The following is a 22,401-nucleotide window of genomic DNA, read 5'->3' on the forward strand; positions in this document are numbered from 1 at the left end:
CACAATCCAGAGCAGATTCAGAAACAGTCTTTTAGAAAGCTAAAGAAAAACATAAGAAGCTTTCCTGAGAATATGTTGATTTATTTACTCTTCTTTGATGTTTAAATTAGGGTTGTGTGAGCTTTTTAAAGCTAGGGGGCCAGAACCAGTATAGTAGACTAAACAAGTTGCTGTCAAGGAATTTAAAAGTGTGAAAAATAACACTGAATGATGAAAAGAATGCTAGACCAGAGGCTCTTATTCCAGCTTAATCACCAGTTAGCTATATTGGTACTCCTTACTTATTTTTACTTAGACTCCTGAAGTTATCATGCCCATCAGTAACAGGGGTTCATTAGAACAGTGACCTTGATCGGTGAGGGAGGCACAGAGAATCACTGAGCTATAACCGTGGCTCTCAAACTTGAGCATGCTTCCGAATCATCTGGAAGGCTTGTTAAACACAGACTGCTGGGACCCATCAACAGAGTCTGATTCAATAGGTTTGGAGTGGCCCCTGAGGATCTGTATTTCCAACAAACTTCCTGGTGATCTTGAGGCTGCTGGTCAAAAGATTGTAATTTAGGAAGCACTGAGCTTCTTGATCTTGAGTAAGTTACTAAACCACTTTAGGCTCTGTTCCATCTTATAGAAATTGAAATAATCATGTTGAACTAAATCATGCCTACAGTCCACTTTAAAAACAACAAAAGTAAAAAGCTCAAAGTACTATATAATAAATGAAATAAAAACTGGAATAGAGAAAAGCATGAGTCTTGGGCAAAAATGACATACAATTTTAGTAATCTGTTCAAATATTTCCATCTTCTGGGCTTCCACTATGCCTTGTTCATAACAAATTAGTTATGAACAGTTGATTTTTCTGCCTCTCCCACTAAACTTCTAAGCTAATTATGAGTAGGGATCTTCTAATTACGGAATATAGCTCGCTCTCAAATGTTTGTTGAATGAATAGAACTTTATCTCTACCATAAAACCTTTGCAAAAATATTTAAGCTGAGCTCTGTGAAGGCAAAGACTGTGCTTTTTAAATAGTAATTATCAAGGACTATAAATCCGCAGAACCTCCAGGGAATAGGTACTCAAATTTTAATTGACTAAACTCAGATGAGCCTCAGATATTAATGTGGCCTTGCTATCAACTTGAATTTTTGACCACACAATGGAGATTAAGTGTCACTACATTCAAAGTTCCAATATGTTTTTTAAAATAGAATTAAAAAATGTAAATTTATCTTGATAAAAATTGTTCATATAATTAAGCAAAAAACCTCAGAAATACTGGTATGCTGTATCATATGGGTTCTTAGAATATATTATAAGTACTTTATATACTATTTACCACAAATGCTTGCAAATAAAATGGTTTTTTTTTTATCTTCTCTGGCTGATGGTTTTGGAATAGAATCAGATTATGCCCCATCTTCAGTCAACCTATGAATTTAATTCATGGTAACTATTAATACCACCCAAATGATATTTCTTACATAGCCTTTTCTTTTAGCCACCCTTTACCTCCATTTCAAGAAGTGTGATTTTGTTTTAAGGCACAGAAAAATGAATGAAGTGATTCTGTATATACTGCCAATGGGCCATGGGCAATATTCAAGGTATGAAGGGAAAAATACATAAGCAACCTATTCAGTAAGTATCAGTGACCACTATACAGTCAACTCTGACAACTGTTATTCAAAAAAGCTGCATGAATGAACCGCTTTGGCTTTTTAAAAAAATTGGATGCAATTTTTTTTTTTTAGGTGAGGAAGATTGACCCTTAGCTAACATCTCTTGATCTGTTGCCATTCTCCCCCTTTTTTTTTCTCCCCAAAGCCTGAGTACACAGTAGTTGTAAGTCATTCTAGTTCTTCTATGTGGGATGCCGCCAGAGCATGGCTGGATGAGTGATGCATAGGTCTGTGCCCAGGATATGAAACAACGGATCCTGGGCTGCCAAAGCGGAGCACACAAACTTAACCATTTGGCCATGGGGCCAGCACCTAACAGCTTTAGCTTTAATGCCTATATCCAACTGAAATAGTGAGACGCCCACTTATAAGGTCCTTTATTTTCCTTTGCATACTAGTCTTTCATCATGAAGCAAACTTCTACTTTAGCAAAGAAAATAGCAAAGCAACTTTAAAACTATTAGCTTAGTTATACTTTGCTAAGTATCAGCTGCATCCCAAATCATTTTTAAAGCAACAAACACAAAATAGCCTGGAGTGGCAGAGAGCTCATGACATCTCAAAATCTCTTTCTGGATTTAATGAAACCTATAGGTTCATGTTAAAAAAAAATACAGATGATTCCATAATGTAAAGTGTGGCTATTAAAATATGATTTCTGAAAAAAATAAAAACAAAAACAGAAACATCTGATTATAAAATCAACATTTACACATTCTTTTGAAATAGGGATATTAGGAAAATTTGTGTTCACACAAACTGCCATTGGTTTAAAAACTAAATGGAAATCCTGAACCCATTTTAAAGTAACCATAAACACACCAATACTGATTAGCATAAATAAATATGGAAAAAATCACAGCAATGTAACTTACATTCATTACTACATGGCTATCTGAAAACAGCCAAGATATTTCACAAAAGTAAGAATCTCTATCAGGAAAAATTTACCCCAGTCTACTGTAAATATGAAAACTATCTGGCAAAGAATCCCTAAATGAGCTTTCAGAAACTGAGATTAGAATCCCAAACAATGAACAGGCAAAAATTAGAACATGGGATGGGAAAACTATAATCTCTTATATTCTAGTATTTTATTATTTCCTTAAACCCAGGTATTTGCCACAAAGACTTACAGAAGTGAAATTCAGTCTAGAAATTCTAGACTGAAAAACACAGAAAGAATAAAGTAATCCTAAACTTAAAAAGGATGACCTAAGATTATAAACACTGAAAAAAACTAAGGAGGGTCAATAACAATACTAAAATTAGTACAATAAAAGGAAGTCAAACTTAATTAAGAGATCTTTTTTACAGGATGTTATATTTTTGCTTTGATATATTCCAAACCCTACTCTATTTCAAAAGAAGTGGTCAAGGAGAACCCTTTCCTCTTGAAAATGATGTAGTCTCCCAAAGCAAAAGCAGATGGATTATAGAGAAATCATATATCCTCATATTTAAAGATATACCAGATACCTGAACACGTATTCTTCTGCTTAAGTAGAAAGATCAGCTTTTGTTGTATTTTTGTGTTTAGTTCTCCAATTTTTGCTTTAAAAAAACCAAATCTGTCCTAATATTGTCCTCAACTTCAAGTACACACAGATTAGACATTCCTGACTCCACACTGCTAGCGTACTCTACTGAATTAGCAGATGAGGTGCTGCTACTCTGCCTCGCTAGACGAGGTGGCACTCAATCCCATATTCTCAGATTATTCTCTAGTTGTACCACATGGACAGTCCTTATTCATCCAACCGGACTTTCACTTTCTTAAAGGCAAAGAACAGTATTCTGCCCCCCCACCCCGCCCCATAAATCCCAAGGATAACTAAAATACTACCACATACATAATGAACATACATTTCTTGAACTTTCTTTATTATTCTGATCTTTAACAAAGTTCTTTAAGAGTGAGTCTGAGAAAAAATTAAAAACCTTTTTAAAAGCCCCACAAAACTATTCTAATACTCACAAAAGTTAAAGAAAATGGAAAGCCAAGTAGAAAATATATGGTGTAAGAACATACCGAGTACCATTAAAGAACTGAACACAGGACAGGAAACATAAAAAGAAAGCATCCATTACCCAAGCAGGTAAAAGAAAGCTCACTGTCTCTCACTTTCAGTAGGTATAACAGTTTGATGACCACCAATGTCCCTGAAGCTCATCTAGCTTAAGAACCATAATGTAAGGAATGCTTTATTAAATGAAAAATTGAACTTGATGTGCTACTATATATTGTTTTTCGGTAAGGTGAACCAAGACTCCAAATAATACATTTTTTTGAGAGAGATCCCCAATTATCATTTATCACATTATCGTAATAGCCTGGATATTAAAGATTGGTGAAAAATATCTTCAAAGTAATTTATGTGAACTGCAGGCAGAACTTCTATAAAAACAAAAATCTAGAGCTGAATACATTGACAATTCTCCAGCTAGAGGATAGGCCAACACACATGTTATAGGCTTCACAGTCTGTGTTAGAGTTTTAAAGGTGTTACATTGCTTTGTTTATAGAGCACTGATGTGCCAGATATAAATTTGTAAGTAATAACCTCAGCTATTAGTACATTTATTCTTTGATTTAAAATATTCAAGTATTAATGAATAAATATACTGGAACCTTAATAAATAATTGAAAATTCAATTTTAAGGTAATTTAGAATTTACACTTTTGAGTATGATTTTTTGCAAAGGTAACTAGCTAATAGTGTTTTAAAGAAAAAGAATTCTTAGCCTTAAAGAAATTAATAGAGTTATCTAATATTCATTTTAAAGTCAGATATGTAAATAACAATTTACATTTGCTTTTAAAAAGTTTTAAATTTGAAACTTTTCCATAAAAAACTAAGTAGTTTAAAATAAGGAAATGCCAACCTGAAGAATTTTACATACAGCTGAAATAAAGCCAACCTATAAAACTCTTTCTTTCCCATTTACTGAATTCGATTATAGGTAAGGCCTGAAGTATCCAGGTATAAGAATCAAGACTTCAGTTCTGGAATTTAGTATGTTTTAGGCTTCATCAATTTGAGACTAAAGGAGATAAAAAGTTAAATGTTTTAAAATAATGTATTTGTTAACTAAAATTTATTAGTATTAAAATGTATAGGATGAAAAAGAATCAGAGATGAAAATAATCTCCCTAGGTATTTAAGTGCTTAAGCATTTACTATAACTTCACCAAACAGTGAGAAACGATCCAACGGTTTAAGATACCAATTGCAGTTTGTAGCTGCTGCTGTATTTTTAAGAACCTCAACTTCAAATACCTCAACCTTTTATGGAAAGATAGAAACACAGACTGAATTTTGTAAAATAAGTACCCTTAGGGTACTCAAAGAAGATGACAAGAGTGCTTTTAAGACCAGTTGGGAGGTCATATACTTCCCCTCCACTGCCTCGGACCTATGCCCATCCCTTCTGCCAATAAACCAAGACCCTTGCATTCTAAAACTAAAGGGGGCTGGGGGGCCAGGGATAAAAGAAATGGCCAAAACAGATCAGAGAAAATATAAGAGCTAGCTAAAAAAGTCTTACATGACCTAGTTCAGGGTCCTCCTTTCATAGATAAGGAAACTATGACCCAAAGAGATGAAAGCACATAAACTGTCATCCAATGTCATAAAGATTGTGAGAGGAGGAGGAAGAAGATTCAGGTTTCAGATCTCCTTTCCTTCTACTTCAGTTCACTTTCCACTATCTTTTTTTCACCAGTCTTTTCGGCTTCATTATACTATGCCTCTGGCTAAAGAGTCCACAGGGAATGCCAGTATCTCAGCAGTTTACAAAAAATATATACATATATATTTAAGCACCAAAATCCTTTTTCTAAAATGAATTTACCTAAAATCCTAGGTTACAAAATAGGTAAAAGCAGAGTGGCTTTCATTGATCCTCTAAGTGGGAGGGCTAGAGGCCCTCATCCTGTGGCAGCCCCAGGGGTACCTCTGCAGGACCCAGTTTGAAAACTTTCCTTTGGTTCTCACCTCTCTCTACTCTCTGGCATTCTATTAACTGACATCATCATCTCAATAACCTAACTTCTCAACATATGCTCTCCGACCCTTCTACCCTTTATGGCAGCTAATCTGTCTTCTTTCTTCTCCATAGATACATATACCTCCCATATATGTATTCTACTGCTTCTTTCTGCAAATGCTCTTTGAATAATTATGTCCTTTCCTCTCTAAAAACATGTCCCTTGCCATCTTCAAAATAATTATCATAATTTTCCTTTTCTACCATACCATTTCCTAGGTATTTATGTTTTCAATTTGAACAACATAAAAGTGCTACTACAAAAACATCACTAATATGGCCTAACAGAACCAGAGTGGAAAAAAGAGTAGAAATAGATGGATAGCTAACTTACATTAACAAGAAAATAAACTACAAATTATATGAGATAATTACTTATTTCTAAGTGGAGATCTTGGCAGAACTACTTTGGTAAAGAGGTAGGACTTGCCTAAAACAAGTGCTAACGGTTGATTATTGAAGTTACTGCTAACCCTCCAGATTAGAATGCTATTTGCAAATGTATTACTAATCTTTTTATATAGTCCTTACTTGTAAAATAATCTCATGTTGATAAATTAGTAACTAAGGAAAAGCCTTAGCTAAGGATAACATAGCTCTATTCAGTGGACTCCCACAATGTTAAGTCTATGCTCATTCAAACTTGGACTCTAGGAAAGAATCCCCTATGTAAGGATTAAGTTTTTTGTCCTGTAATAATTCTCATCATCTGGTACCCACTATGCATTCAAATTTAGTTGGCAGGAAAAGAGGCAGCATTTTGTAATCATAAAGGGCTTGAAGGTAATTTGATTAAGACTAACTCCCAGCTTTTTGATTCAGGGTTTTTCACTGGAAAATGATTATCTGGAAGAAGACAGTATATAAGAGCAGTCATAAAATTTAGAATAAAGAAATACTATACCATGAAGTTTTTATAAATGTGAAAAAAACTGAAGATAGGGCTTTTTAAGAAATGTATCTCAAAACAAATGTAGCAGATTTCATGACAAAAATTTACTAAAAATTTCTATAAAATACTGATGAAACGTAAAGTTGGTTGTTATGTAAACATGATTTTGTACCTAATTGCAAGTATTTCTGAAAGAAGATAAAATGTTCAGTTTGACTGATGTTTAAAGATAGGTGCTCTTGGGTGCATAATTTTTTCCAAAACCAAATTTATTACGTCTTGGAAATATAAAATGATTATGAATTGCTTTTAAAATTGAAAATGAAGCATTTTATATTACGAAGTTTAAGTCAAGTGACCCTTTGAAAATAAACTGTTTTAATGCTCTCTGACATATCCTTAAATAGGTATAATCAGAAAGTAAATCATAAATCCTACTCATAATATAAATACTAAACTCCTAGCCCAAATCCTGAAAAATATACACTGTGCAGCCTACCTGGTCTATTCTGGATGTTCCGGCTGCAGTGCACCAACTATCTTGGAGTGAATCTGAGCCCCAAGCTGGCAACTGCAAACTAGATCTCACCTTCAATAGCATAGAAGTTTTCATCAGAAATAAGCAGTTCTCTTCCCCATACCCACCCACAAAAAAAGAAAAAAAGAAAGAAAGAAAAGAAAAGAAAAAAACAATTAAAAGTTCTTTCTATCTTTTATCTTCATTTTGTCCCCTAAAGGTTTTAGAAAAAAAAAAAAATGACCACCTTATTTTAAATAACCATAAGGGAATTCCATTAACCTGTAATATCAACAAAATACTAAAAGACCTGGAAAAAAAAGTCTAATCGCCATAACTATTAGGCCACATTTAGGAAAAAACAGTCATTGGACGAGTGAAGACAAATTTTAATTCGATGTTAAAAGCCCTAATATTATTTTGCCAAAAATCACAGCTGTACTAAGTATATTCTAATATACATACAGCTAACCATAGTCAAATCTATGCACGATTATAAACATTTTAGTTTAGCTATATTACAGGAGAAACTATTTTGGTGGCCTATTAAAGATTAATAAAGGCATTCTTAAGGAGCTGCCAAAAAAAGCTTCAATATGTATTTAAGAAACACGGCAAGTTTTTCTACATTTTATGAATCTTATTTTCTATTGTGTGTTTAGAGAATTTCTTATAGTCTCAATTTTCTCTGTATAGGTATTTTATCCTTTGATAATTAAATTACATGCTTAAAAACTAGAACTTTCCCTTTTTAAATCTGTTAATTTTACCATACTACTACCACCACCCAATTTCCTATTTTGAAAGGTTAACATTAGAAATAAGGCAATTTACATACCATTCTTACCTGTAAGGGTAAGAGTGTATTACTATTGTTGTCTGTTCTGAACACATTATCTTCAATCCAAGATTTTGGAGTCAGTGATGGAGTAGAGCGAGTAAATTTCGGTGGTGCTATGACATTACCAGAAAATGGTTTCTTCAATGGAGATATCTGATTCATAGTTCCTGGAATTCCCATGTTTCCAGTTCTACGATGATCTCTGCCATGCATTGCTCCCCAGGACATACTTCCAGTGCCCCAGCCACTGCTCTGATGGTTGCTCCAAGGAGATTGTTTCAGAAGAGGCTGGAGAAAACAGATCTATTTAAATTATAAGCATTTAAAGCGTTGATAATTCAAATTCAAATTTTAGACCTGAGCTAAGAATTTATATGATCTTTAAAAAATGAAATATATAAGGGCAAAGAATATATCTTAACTAGTTTATAAAAAGTAATAGGCTTCAGATTTTGCTATATGAAAACATTCACTTAATGCTAGGCAAGTTTTCATCCTCTGTGTACTACAAATTATAACAAATCAAACAGATATTTCACGACAATTACTAAAATAGAACCATGTAGTAACTTCTTTTCCTTTTAGAGGGAACCGGATACAGGATAAACATGAAGAAAAAAATAAATACTTTTAAATTGAAATTAACTTTGAAGATCCTTCAAGATAAAACCTACACTGTGATCCTAAAGCAATCATATTCTGCCAGGCACCAAATTAAAAACACAGTCTTTATTAATTAAATTATCCCATCCAGATGAGTGAAATATTTAGACTTTAGGTTTCTAAAACAAGTTGTACCACTGCAAAAGTGGATAATGATAACATTTGGTGTCACTCTGCTGCACAAATTAAAAATGCCTTTTGGGATAAGGACAATAATAGGAAATGTCTCTTTTGGAATTGTTTTTTCAACTCAAGATATTTTATTCAAGTTTTAGTATAGTTTCTTTTAAAGTACTTCTGTTTTTTATTTCACTTAATTATCCATGAACTGTTAAGCAATTATCTAATGTTACCTATAGGTGGATCCACTGATACACAAAGATAAACAACTATGTGCTTTGATACTGTAGTAAAGATCTTAATAATACAAGTCTTCATTAACTCCATTCATTTTCAAAAGTAAATTATATTCCAAACTAGAACCTACAGCAAAAAAGTTAAGTCATCAAAGAATGGAAAATCCACCAAAAGGCTATAATTGTACATTTTTTTAAAGTATTAATTGCCAGCAATTATATTATCAATAAACTTACACTTTAATAATTTTGTGCTAACGTTTAGCCAAAGGAAGTATGGACCACGCAGTCACTATAAGTTAATAAATATAGTACTCTTCAAATGAGACCTGCTTCTTACAAGACAATTTTCTTAAAAACTCTAGTCTGTAGTACGTATTTTTTTAAAAAATTTCAAATGCTAATATAATCATGAATATATACTACCATTTCACCCTCCACATAATTCAAAGCATAGCTAAGGGACCATGGACAAATCACTTCATTCTTGAGGGCCTTACTTTCCTCACTGATAGTGTTCAAAGTTCTCTTCCAGTGATCTAAAATTCCATATGACAGCTGTGTGACCTCTTACACTCCACTGCGAGACCCATCTTTTGACAAAAAGCAGATTATAGATAAATATACTTAAATATGGATCACGATACATGGTCTTTTAACCGTCTACACCATGGCTTTAACAATACAAAAATACCTACAGATAATTTTCTGTGGCAAATTTCTAGTTAAAAAATGAAGACCCTCACCCACAAAAGATAGTTTCCCAAGATTACATAAATCATGAAAAACTGGAATTATTACAAAATCACCTATTTACAATCCTTATAGGCCTATTCTCCTTTCTCAGGGAGAAACCAGTGATTCAACAAAAACTGTTAACTGTTATTCTGGTTAATTTAAATAAACTGTTAACTGTTACTTTGATTAATTTAGATAGTATTCAGCTTTTAAAAAGGTTAACCCTTGAAAACTTTGACTGGTCAACGCAAAAAGTTATATGAGTAAGCACGCACTGGTTCAGGTCCAGTTTTGCTTCTCTCTCAATCCCTAATCACGAAAACGGCCTTAAACAAAATGATCACTATAATAAATGCTGACCAGATCAAAAAAGGACAAGACACTCTTTCAATGTCAGTTAACCAAGCCAGCGGTCACTCAAACGTTGTAGTGAGGGCATAACAAAACAGAGCTTGAATCAAAAAGGACCCGGATGAATAAAAAACAACCCTGCCCGGTGTTATTTCATGATTACATTACTTAAAACATAGACACCCCACAATTCAAGAAAAGGTTAAGACCACCAAAAAATGTACTAGCGTCTTCTCTTCAAGGTAACACACTAACCCCAGTTCAAGTATAGTTTTGCTTGAAAACCCAGAACATATCACCCAAATATTAAAAACCGCAGAAACTGAATCTTAGAGAGTGTCAGTTTCCGCACTTTCTTTTCGCGAGTCCTTTGACAGCTCGGAGCACCGAGCCCAGGAGGGAGGAAGGTCGGCGGGAGCGCGCCGGGCGGCTCCTCCGCCGACACCGGCTCCCCGGGCAGAGCCGGGCCGGGCTGGGCCGGCCACCGCTTGACCGGCGAGAGTCCTCGCTGGCCAAGTAAGCAGCAAACTCGAAAGCAAAAAGCCTTTCGGCCCGTGCCCTCCTCGGACGTCGAGGAAGAGTCACGGGCTCCCCACACACCCCGTCTGCGGTCCCCAAGTTCGCTTGCCCCCGCCGCCCCTCGGAGGCCGCCGCTCGAGCCCGCCGGCCCCGGCCCAGCCCGGCCTCACCGCGTCTCCCGGGCTCGAGGCGCTCCGACAGCGGCCCGCCCGGCCAGGGGCCGCCGGCTACAAGGGACGGGAGAGGCGCCGCGCCCGCCCGCGCCCCCGGGCCCGGCGCCATTCGGGCCCTGCCCCAGCCCCCACCGCCGCGCCGGGGCGTTCGAGGGGGCGCCCGGCCCGGGCTGCCAGCGCGAACTCGCCTCCGGAGCCTCAGCCCCCCGTGGCCCTGCCGCCCCGCCGGGACTGCTGTCCCGAGCTCTGTCACCCTGGTCCGCCCTCCCCGTCCCACGCTCACTGGGGCAGGCAGCCCTCATCGCCGTTTCTCGGGCCACTCCGGGCCGAGCCCGGTCTCCGGCCCCGCGGCGCCGCCGCCCGCCGTACCTGGTGGTGGTTGTAGGAGTTCCTCTGCTGCAGGAAGGCGGCGGCCGCCGCCTGGTGCTGCTGCTGGAGCTGCGGGCTGACGGGCGACCTCCGGCTCTGCGGCTGCTGTGGCGCCGCGGGCGGCGGGGGCTGCTGCTGAGGTAAATTCATGGCGGGCGGCGGCGGCGGGGGCACCGCGGCCGCCGAGAAGGGGCCGCCGAAGCCGCCGCCGCCGCCGCCGCCGCCGCTCGCTGGCACGCTGAGTCCCGCGCAGCCGTGCGGGGACACGGGCGAGAAGCTCGGGAAGAAGGCCGGGTTCATGGACGACGGCAGCCCGGGGTAGAAGCCGTTCTCCGAGTCGGGGCTGGGCGGCGGCATGGCGCTGAGCGAGCCGCCGCCGCCGCCGCCCGGGGTGGCAGTCGACGAGCCGGGCTGCGGCGGCTGCGGCGGCTGCTGGGGCGGCGGCGGCGGCTGGGGCTGGGGCTGGGGCGGCGGCTGGGGCTGGGGCTGGGGCGGCGGCGACGCGGTCTGCACCGACCAGGGGGTGCCGAAGCCGGGCAGCGGCGGCGGCGGCGACGCGGAGCCGCCTCCCCCTCCGCCTCCGGGGGGCCCCCCGCCCCCGCTGCCGACGCCGCCGCCCGGGTGCGGAAGGTCCGGGCTCTGCAGGCTGCTGAAGGCGCCGGAGCCGAGCGCCCCGCCGGGCAGGAGGTTACTGGGACTGTTGAGCAGAGGGTGGTTGGGGGACTCCATGGAGCCCGGCGCGGGGTTCACCGGCGGCGTCGAGGGGGCCAAGCCCGCATTGGGGGGCTCGGCGGCGCTGCCCTCACCCGCGGCCGGGCTCTTGCGAGGGCTGCCCGCGCCTCCGTGGCGGCGCCGCGGGGCTGCGGGCGGCGAAGGCTGGAGCTGCGGGAGTGGGGTCAGGTCGGCCGGGCGCTGCCGCGGGGCGAAGTCCTGCGGCGGGAGGTGCTGCGGATGCGGGAGGCTGAACTGCTGCTGCTGCTGCTGTTGCTGCTGCGGGCGCTGGGCGAGCTGCGCCGGCTGGAGGAGCGGGCTGGGCGGCGGCGGCGGGCTGAACCGGCCGGGGCAGTGGAGCGGCGGCGGCTTCGAGTCCGGAGGGTGGGGAAGGTGGGGAGGGCTGAACTCTTTCCTCTTCTGGCTGCTCAGCTGCTGCTGCTGCCGCTTACTGAAGTCCTGCGGGGAGGAGGTGCGGCAGCAGCAGCAGGAGGAGGCGGAGGAGGAGGAGGGGTGGTGCAGACTCGGTTTGAAGTCCTGGGAGGGGAGGAGGTGGGTCACACCCGCGTTCGTGCCGCCGCCGGGGTGGTGGTTGGGGAGTTTCTCCGCGGCCGCCGCCCCCGAGAGCGGCCGCGCCGGCTGCTGTGTCAGCCCCAGCAGCAGCTCATCCTGCATGGTCTGCTGATGCGCCAGGAACGGGGAGGAAGAGGAAGCGCCGGCGGCCGAGCTGCCCGCGCCGCCGCAGCCGAGGGGGATAGAGAAGGGGGAGGCGCCCTCCGAGAAGCCGGTGACAGGCAACGGCGGCGGCGAGAGCGGGCCGAAGGGCGTGGCGGAGGGCAGCGGGGCGGCGGCCGCGGCGGGCCCCGCGGCGTAGGCACAGTACGCCCCGCCACTGAACAGGGACCTGGGGCTGCTGCTTCGGAGCGGGGCTGTCCGCAGCACCCCAAACCCGAAGTCCCTCATTTATCGGGCCGGCGGCGGCGGGAGCAGACGCGCCCCGTCCGCTGCCCCGCCTAGGAAGCCGCCAGATCTGGGGCGGCGCGGCCGTGGTGGAAGGAGGGGGAGTCAGTGAGAGAGGGACACCGTGAGTGAGCCAGGGGCACCGACTTCAGCCCCGCCACCCCTCCTGGCGGTCACCGCCGCCTCCCGAGACCGGCTCGGGCGCCACCGCTGCCGCCGCCGCCCTCGCCGCTTAAGAACCCCGGAACGTGCGTCAGCGCCACCTCACAATCGCACCGCCCCCCGCGGTGCGTCCTGGCACGCGCGGGCGCGAGGCCGCCGCGCCCCCGCTGCCCCGCCCCCCATCCCGCCCCTTATTAATATGCAGGCTAGGCCGGGGGCGCGTTCGCGCTCCAGGGAGGGCGGGGGAGCGCGGGAGCGCGCGGCGCGTCTCCTAGGGCCCCTCCCGCGCCCAGGGAAAAGAGAGAGGCCGGTTAGGGAGGCGGGCGGCCAACTGGGCTCTGAGCGCCGGGCGCGCGCGCACAAGGGCGAGCACGCGCGGGCGGCGCGGACGGTTCCTGGGCAACGGCCCCTCCCCGCGCGGGGTCCGCTGAAAGCCTGCCCTCGGTCGCACGCGCTCTCTCACCCTCCGCCCCGTCGCCCTCGCGGCCCCGCCTCCATTCTGTCACCTCCGCCCCGCCCTCAGTCACATGAGGCCTGACCGCCGCGACAGGGACTTCCCCGGGCGGGGCTGGTGTACGGGGGAAACTGAGGCCGGGGAGCCGACGGGGAGCGCCTCCTAGCCAAGGCGGCCGGGCGCGGCCTGCCCTGCGCGAGCTGAGCGGGGACCCCGGCCCCTCCCGCCGTCCCGGCTCGGCACGGAGGTCCTTTGGCCAGCTGGCCGGTGCGGGCTCTGCCTGCCTTGCACACCGCCGAGCGGTTCGCCCCTCACCGCTTGCACCCCGGGTCCCCGACTTGGAGCCCTCCTCGTCGCCCTAGAAAGCGCCTTCTCAGGCTTGTTTCCGTTTTTAGCCTCTCTTGCTGCGTGCTGTCACGCTCCTTCCTGCAGCTGCGTGAAGGTGTTTTCTGTAGGGTAAACATGAAGCCCCGGCTGTATACCAAACATTTTCACTTCATTAATGAGGAACAAAGTCCCTGGAACCTAACACGGCTCCGTGTGGTTATTTACACACGTATATGCCTATAATGGGTTCCGAAGCGAGCTCCCATGGTAACCCTGGGCCTGCTCCAAGTCTTCCTACTTCATAAAAGCATTTAATGTGCTATCATCGGGGCTGCTGTGGGTGGGACTCCTCCCCACCACATTCATTCTGGCATCCCCGCCCCTTCCCTCCAGGGAGACTCTAATTTAAACATTTCCGAAGCTTTATGAATTTTCAAGGGAGAAAGATTTCTCACATCAGGGAAAAAAGGAAGTTCTGACTCAGCAACAGACTTGTTGAGGCTTGCAAAATGGGAGGGGAGAGAGCTTTCCATGGTAGAGCTCTCTCGGAAGCAATAGAAGAGAACTACTCCTGTGTATGTACTTTCTCAAAAAACATTTTACATAGAGAAAAAATAAAAATATGTGTCTAGGTAGCGAATAGCAGAGTGGTCCTTACTATGTAAGAAGATGTGGATTTCATGTTTCTGTTTTGCAATTTTAACTTTTTCTTGGCGTTTAGAGAAGTGAAACTACTGAGAGAGTCCTGGAACATAAACGAATCCCCAAAGCAACAGAAAGTGGATTCAGATTCTACTTGATTTTGATTTACAACCGGACTAAGACTAAATAGTGTTATAAATTAGCACATTCTTACTAGTGTAGGCAGAGTGTACCTTTTTGAGTCCTCATAAAATAATTAAATTTCATTTCTGCTTTTGTTACTTCAGTGTTTCAAATTTATATATAAATCAGAATAAATACGGTAGAAAGAGAACAACATTGCAAGAGGAAAATACGTTTAATGTATAATGTTTATGTCTGATATCCTATCTAATGAACTATTTGATATTGCCTTTACAATAAGGAAAAAGTACTTAAAAGAAAACTCATAAATGGTTCAGAAGTTGGTCAAGTATATACAAAATTGGTTCGAGTTAATAATCTCAAAACCATTTTTAACAAGCAAAATATAGAACTGGAAAAGTACTTTTATTATTCTAAATTACAATGTCTAGCAAATAACCTGAGCTCATTAGAATTAAGAATATAAATGGCCATTTTCACAGCACCTATTGACATATTCTTAACTATTATTTGCTAATGTGTTTTACGGGAAAAACTATTTCAACAACTGAGGCATGTAAAGTCTTAAAAGTGAATGAATTTTTTCCTAAGTAAAGTTATATTTGATTGGAATCATCTGCAGATCCAACAGCAAATCTTGAAACAGGGAGAAAATAGAGGCACAAAACTTAGCTCAATCATGCATTAAAATTGCAGTTGATGCAATGTGGGGAGGAGAGAGATCGATATATTCAAAAGCCAAGTGGTGCCATTCTTGGCTAAAGTTTTAACAGAAAGATTTCTTGGTGTTCTGATACTGGTTTTGTTTTAAAGGACTTAGAGCTCTCCAAAATGGAGAAAAGCCATCAAGTTTGGAATTATGTAATGAGGTCAAACTTCATATTCAGTACAGCAAATTCCAAAGGCCAACTCTGCAATCTTCTACTTATTCCTTTAACATCTCAGAGAGTGTTGTGAGGGTCCCATTTTTTATAGAGAGAAAAGTTATTGTGAATTCTAAAATTTTTAAGCTGATGAGCTCCCACCATTGAAAATATTGAAACAGAAAGGTTTCCTATAGTGGGGGTGGGGGTGGGGATGGGTGGGCCGTGGGGAGGGCTTGTGGCCCTCAGGCAGATCCAATGTCAGGTTCTTAAGAGTCTATATTATAATCTTTTTCACATGAAAATATATTAACTATTTGACCATTAACTCAGTTCCTGACTTACTTGATAGTCCCTTGTTCATTTCCTCCTACTGTCCTGGACCACTGCTTTTAAAAATATTTTTGCTACAACCCAGAACACACACATTCACACATGCACCTGAAACAAAGCTCTTATTAAGCAATCCTTACTCTTAATATGTGCAACGAACTCTGTGTTTAAATTCTATTTACTTTTTTGAATCACTAAACTGATCTCAAATTACTAGGTTGACTTTAAGACCCATGATTAGGTCATGAGCTGAAATTTAAAAACACTGTCCTAGAAGACTATTTCACACCTTCTCCTCTGTGTTGAAGCCTCCTCACGCCTTCTCTCCTATCCTCAATTTCTGCTGCTGACCTGGCTTCCTAATTCGCTGAGAAAATAGGAGCGGTTACAGGAAAGCTTCCACAGGTTGTCACAGCAACTTTTTCCAGTCACTCTGCATCTGTCCCTGTAGACCTCACCTTCCCTTCAACTACATGGGGTGTCCACACCCGACTCTCCCATCTAAGGCCAAGCCCTCCCATGGCACACGAGATCCTCCCCCCACCTGCTCAGGACATGGCTTCATAAACATCCCAAAGTTAACATGTCCAAAATTCACCTCCCCTGTCTCATTAATCCCCATCTCAGTAAACAGCACTCCATTATTCTAATTGCTCACGCCAAAAACCTTGGGGTCATCCTTCTGTTTTTCTTAGAGCATATCTGAGCCATCAGAACATGTCCTACCTTTAAATTTTATCCAGAATCCAACTACTTTTCACACTCCCACCACAAGCAACCTGGTCCAGGCCACCCTTATCTCTCTTCCAAATTGTTTTTACCTACTAACTAGTTTCCCAGCTTCTGATCTTGATCCTCTACTATCTACCACTCTCAGCACAGAATGTTCCTTCCAAAATGGAAGACAGATCGCGTCAACTTTTCTGACTAAATGCTTACATTTTCTCAGAATAAAAGTCAAAAGATTTTTAATAACCAGAGTTTCTTCATGATTGCCTCCTACCCCTGCCTCCTGCCCTCTGGCCATTTCTACCCACAATGCAGTGCTTATTTCTTTAGCACATCAGGCCAAGTCAGCCGCAGGGCAGCTGCAGGGCCTTTCCCCTTGCAATTCCCACTGCCTGGAATACTTAGCCCCTAAATACCAGTGGGGCTCACTCCTACTTTTTCACGCCTCTCTCTCACTTCTTTTGGGTCTCTGCTCAAGCTCATGTTCTCAGTGATAACTTCCCTGATCACCATCGTAAAACAGCAACCCCCTCCTTCCATTCTAGCCTCCCTATTCCTTGTAGGCAGTTTGATTTTTCTCTGTCTGGCACACTGTGTACTTAAATGTTTATCTGTCCTCCCCATTAGATCACAAGCCCCACGAGGGAAGGTGCATTGTTTTGTTCATTGCTGCATCATCGGCACCTACAACAATGCCTGGGGCACAGGAGGCACCCAGGAGTTATCAAATGGCATGCACTGAATGAAGGAATTTGGTGAATGAATGAATAGCACTTTTACAGAATGATAGCTAAAAGTATACTGTAGTAAAATGAGAGTGTTTGTCAGTGACTTATTTGCTGGCAGGGGCTACCCAAACACCACCCAGATGTTCCTAGGAATTATAAGCAAGGCAAGATAATTCCAGGCATTGACAGGATAAGTGAGTGAGGACAGACAGATAGGGCAGCTCAGGATTTTAACACCAGGAAATAGATAAACCTGGACTCCGAGAGACAAGATTTGTGTCTTAGGATCCTAGAGAAGGACTCATGCTCCAGGGACAGGGATATTGAGGAAAGAGATTGAAACACAGGGGTTCTTTACAGGAGCTTGAGCAAAGACAGGGAGTCAGGACTAGCATTAAAACAGAAACCCAGTTCAGGTAGCATGGCAATGAGGCCAACTTGATGCTAAGCCTACTATGACTGACACACAGAAAGGGAAAGGAGTTAGTCTTTAGGTGGCAGCTCATTAGTCCTGGCTTTGAGTTGGGGGAAAATGTAGAAATTAAGGTCGATACTGACTCTGTCCAACTTCATGGTGCTTTATTGACACAGCACCCCAGAGTAGCACCATCTTCAGTTACTTCTGGTTCTCCTTCTACTTTTCTAAACTTCCTTCATGCTTTCCTCCATCACCTTCTTTCTCGTTACATAGCCCTTACATGTTCAAGTTCCTTAGGCTTATGTTTTCTACTTCTTACATACTCTTTCTAGGTGACCTTATCCACTATCATGTTTTCAAATAGTATCTGTATGCCAGGGTCTTCCAGATTCGTCTCTAGCTCAGAGGTCAAATTCATATTTCCAACTGCCTATTAAACAATTTGACCTGGGGGGTCCCTCAGACTCATCAATTCAGTGTGTTCATACCTGCTCTTACCATCTTTCCCCAAAGTTGCTCCTTTTTTTTTTGCTCCTTATTTGGGCTGATGGCATCAACACACAATCAGTTTCTCAAGGTGGAAACATGAGTCATCCTCTTCTTCCCTCTCTCTCACCCTCCAAAAACAATTGATCACCATCCATACTCTGTCAGTTCTACTGCAGAGACGTTGCTCGAATGTCGTTTCCTCAGTCTATCTCCCCTACCTGTGTCTTAGGTCTGAATTTTTTCTCTGTCCTGCCCTAATGCACAGTCTCTTAGCTGTCTTCCCTACCAGTTCTTCTTCTGAATCTCTTCTCTTTAATAGTCTCAAAAAACAACTATGATTCTGTCACACTGTCCTGGGCAATAACCACCTCCCTTGCTTCCACAGTATCAAGTCTGAACTTGCTAGTAGACAGGACCCTTCAGAACTTATTTGCAACTTGCCTCTTTGTCTTTGTCATGTGTCATTCCCCATACCAGCAGATCCTCTGAATCAGCCATGTCATTTCACAACTCTGGGCCTTTGCACACGATGTTTCTACTTCCTGGAATGCCTCTCACCTCTTTTCACCAGCTAATGCTTGCTTACCTTTCAAGACCCAGTTCAAAGGCCATAGCCTTTCTTGACTCTCCCTGGACAATGAATTGAGCCCTCTTCTGGGCTATCACAACATTGTCATAAATTTTTTTTTTTTTGTTATGACATATATCACATCAACAAAAGTTATCTGTTTCTTTGGCTATCTGCCCTACTAGACTTTAAGATGCTGTGGATCATGGACTTTCCTTTATGTATCTCTGCATCCCTCTTGCCTGCCACAGGACCTGGAACACAATGCTCAGTAAATATTTGTTGATTAGTAATTGCCCAATGAATGCTGTAGGAATAAAAGATGAAAGGAAGGAAAGGAGGGAGGGAGGGATGAGGGAAGGGGGAAAATGTTTCCAAAGCTCACTTACAACGAGATGTGCCATTTTCTAGAGAACTGTAGCATTATTAACTTATATTCGCTGGAGAAAAAATTAAAATGAACAGATGATAACAACAACAACAAGTTTGTTCCCACTATTTTCCCACTATTTTCTTTGGCAATACCAAACTGGAAGCTGCATTCTCATTATTACAATCTCCATTTTGGTTATTATACCATCCAAGGATGAACTCATTAACAAGGGAAAATATGTAGAATGTTCCCCTGCTGTTAAAGTATAGCACCCAAACACGATAAAAGGTCTTCACAGGTCTTATATCCTTTATGGAGCCTGGGAGATTTGTCATCCAACTCCAATACTCCCACCTAGGAGAGAAGCCTTCAACCTCTCCAGGAACTCCTGTCATGATGCTCATTGGGTACTTAGATAAACTTAACTGTTCCATTGCCTCTTGACTTTTATCTTTAGGCCTAGTCAATTTGACTAGATTATAAATCTTTGGGGGCAGTGGCTATGCCTTATATACATTCTTTTATTTTCCTAGTTCTTCTTGATTCATGTATCTATCTGGAGACTATTTATTGAATGCCTGCTATGTGCCAGACACTGTGCTAGGCACTGGTGATACAACCGTGAACAAAAGACACATAGGTTATTCTGTGCATAGTCATAGAGGTTGTAAATAAATGTTTGCTGTTGATACTAGTTATGGTAATTCCCAGCCCTAATTGTCTAGACGGATTCATAAACAGTGAGATTCTAGGCTGAAACTGACCTACATGCTGCAACATAGTCTTGCTGGGCCAGTCATGGGTGGAGCCCTGAGACGAATATGGAATATTGAGGTAAGGCAAATTCAGCAGGAAGGCAGAAGAAATTACACACTGAAACACGTTGTAATCCTAGCTTGAAATGGGATTTTCATTTATTATCTCCTTTACTTGTCACGATGTATTTTGTGAGTAGATAAAACAAATAATATTCCTGTTTTATAGTTGCAAAACCAAAGCCCAGAAACAAAGTCATTTGTCTCAGGTAATTTGTGCAGCCTGGGCTTAATGCCCCCATCCCCCCATTTCTCAGACTCCTGCTCCATTAGTTGGCACTCAGGCTATCACCCCAGAGATACGCCACACATCTAAGCAAAAGGGATCCTCAGTGACAGGCCCTAAAAACAATGTTTGCTACTTCTACCGAAGGATAAGGGATGGAGAGGATAATCCTTGAAGCCTCAGTTACACCTAACCATATGAATAGCAATTGGCAGTAGTGACCTCAGAGTGAAAGCGTCTTATTTTCAAAATACATATCCCACAAAAATTCAGAAATACTTCTTAAATGTGCTGTCTCATTTTTCTCCTATCAGAAGAATGAGGCCTGGCATTATGTATTGGATATATTGCATTTAATTCTTTCACATTATGGAAAGCTAACTCCTTCAGTTGATAAATTATTCTATGCAGAGAAAAATGAAGGTGCATTTTGACTAAGTACTAAATATTTAGACTTTATGTAGATAAAGAGTATTGCATCTATCAAATTTAATCTTAATATTTTTAGAATCTTAGAAGATTAAAAGTTTTAAATGTTTGTTTTGGAGACTGTGAATGTTTGGTAAAAAAGAACAGTCATGAAGTTTACTTTTTGGGAGGCATTGCAGCAGCCTTTGTACAAGGATTGATTAAGAGTAAAGACAACAGATGAAAAACATTCTGAGGAAAGGGGGATGTTTAACTTTAGTCCAGGTTAGTATAGCATCCTCATTGCTATCAATTCACTTCTACTGACTGTCTAAATTGTGTATGGTGCTCTAAATATGACTATAGGACTTTACGTCATCTTGCATCCAAAATTCATTTAGCAGCGCACGTCATTGTATTAAGTTTGCAGAACATAATCCATAATACTATGAAGAAAAATAGACTTCAATTTCCAATAGAAAAAATTATAGACAAACGTTTGTGGAAAAAAGAAACTTTAGAAAGTTTTCATAAGGACATGAATCATATACATGAGAATACTAATGTTTTTAGGTCCAGGGTTGATCCTTGTTTATCTCACATTGAGAGACAGGGAGGAGGAGTATAAGGGACACACAGAGACTGGAGTCAGAGACCTGGCTTTTAGTCCCAACTCCCTCTGTTACTGTGTAACTTCAGCAGTTAAGCTTTGGGAACCTCAGTTTTCTCATCTTTGAAGTGAAGGGAACAACAAGTGTCATCTGTGAAGTGGGGTTGTGTGAATATGATTAGCAATATTTTAAGCAGAGAATCTTCTATGATGTTTGACACAGAATGGATGCTTAAACAAACAAACGAATCTTTGGCATCAACTGCCATGTAGCTTCAGGTAAAGTGTAGACTAGAAAGCCAGCTAGAAGCACACAGTGGTAGTCCTGGGGGATGGATAACAAAAGTAAAAACAAAACAAAAACATTACCAAAAACATGCAGATGGATGATGGTAATGGTAGTAAAATCCCACTAACAGTAATGAAAGGATAAATCCAAAAGAAAAATAGAAAAGGAGAAGCTAAAGTCTTCCTGCATTTGAAAAGGAAGAAAAGAAATTCCGAAAGTTAAATATTAAACATATTCAATGACTAGTTAATCCCTAAGGAAAACCAGTGGTGTAAATAGGGCAAACTCTGGCTTTAAGGACAGAGCTGAATTCCAATACCAGTTCTGACACCTACAGACAGGGTGGAGTGTGTTAACCTGGGCAGGTTAACCATTCTTAGTCTCAGTTTTCTCCTCTGATAAATAACATAAGGAACTATGCATAAAAAACACCTAATGCTGTTTGAGTACTGGTCTTCACACTAGGATACATCTGGACTGTCGAGGTCCAATAGAAATATAACGTGAGCCACAAATGTGAGGTACATATGTAATATGAAATTTCCTAGAAGCCACATTTAAAAAAGAAAAAAAGAAGCAGGTGAAATTAATTTGAGTAATATAATTTATTTAACTCCCTATATGCAAAACATCATTTCATCATGTAATTGGTATAAAAGTTATTACTGCTTTTACTGAATCTGTTGAGACTGCTGTTGTCTCTATGGTTTATTCTGTTAATATAATGCATTACTTGATTGATTTTCAGATGTTAAACCAATCTTGCATTTCTGGGAAAAATCCCTCTTGGTCATGGTGTGTAATCCTATATACATACATATACACAATCTTATATACACACATACACACACACACACACACACACACACACACATATATGTTGCTGGATTTGGATTGCTAGTATTTTGTTGAGAATGTTTGCACCTATATTTTTCGGGGATATTGATCTGCAATTTTCTTTTCTTCTGATGTTTTTGTATGGTTTTGTTATCAAGATA

At 42.2% G+C, this 22,401-nt stretch overlaps 1 protein-coding gene across 19 annotated transcripts in view; it reads right to left on the reverse strand.

Moving 5' to 3' along the window:
- The window catches only part of CPEB2 (cytoplasmic polyadenylation element binding protein 2), a 68,322-nt gene extending 55,297 nt beyond the window's left edge, over nucleotides 1–13,025 (reverse strand). For 2 of the 19 annotated variants that reach the window (XM_070262691.1, XM_070262688.1), the window contains exons 1-4: nucleotides 10,694–10,755; nucleotides 9,505–9,597; nucleotides 7,992–8,273; nucleotides 7,127–7,216 (exon numbers count right to left, since the gene is read on the reverse strand). In XM_070262691.1, coding sequence (XP_070118792.1) covers nucleotides 7,127–7,216; nucleotides 7,992–8,213 — 312 coding nt within the window. In that variant the 5' untranslated portion in view covers nucleotides 8,214–8,273; nucleotides 9,505–9,597; nucleotides 10,694–10,755. Of the gene's footprint in view, nucleotides 1–7,126; nucleotides 7,217–7,982; nucleotides 8,274–9,504; nucleotides 9,598–10,445; nucleotides 10,916–11,154 lie in introns of those variants that run through there. The other 17 variants (XM_070262680.1, XM_070262677.1, XM_070262678.1 and 14 more) reach the window with 13 other exon arrangements.
- Nucleotides 13,026–22,401: the final 9,376 nt, after the last annotated feature.

The sequence above is a fragment of the Equus caballus genome, chromosome 3 (assembly GCF_041296265.1).
Source record: "Equus caballus isolate H_3958 breed thoroughbred chromosome 3, TB-T2T, whole genome shotgun sequence".
NCBI lineage: Eukaryota > Metazoa > Chordata > Mammalia > Perissodactyla > Equidae > Equus > Equus caballus.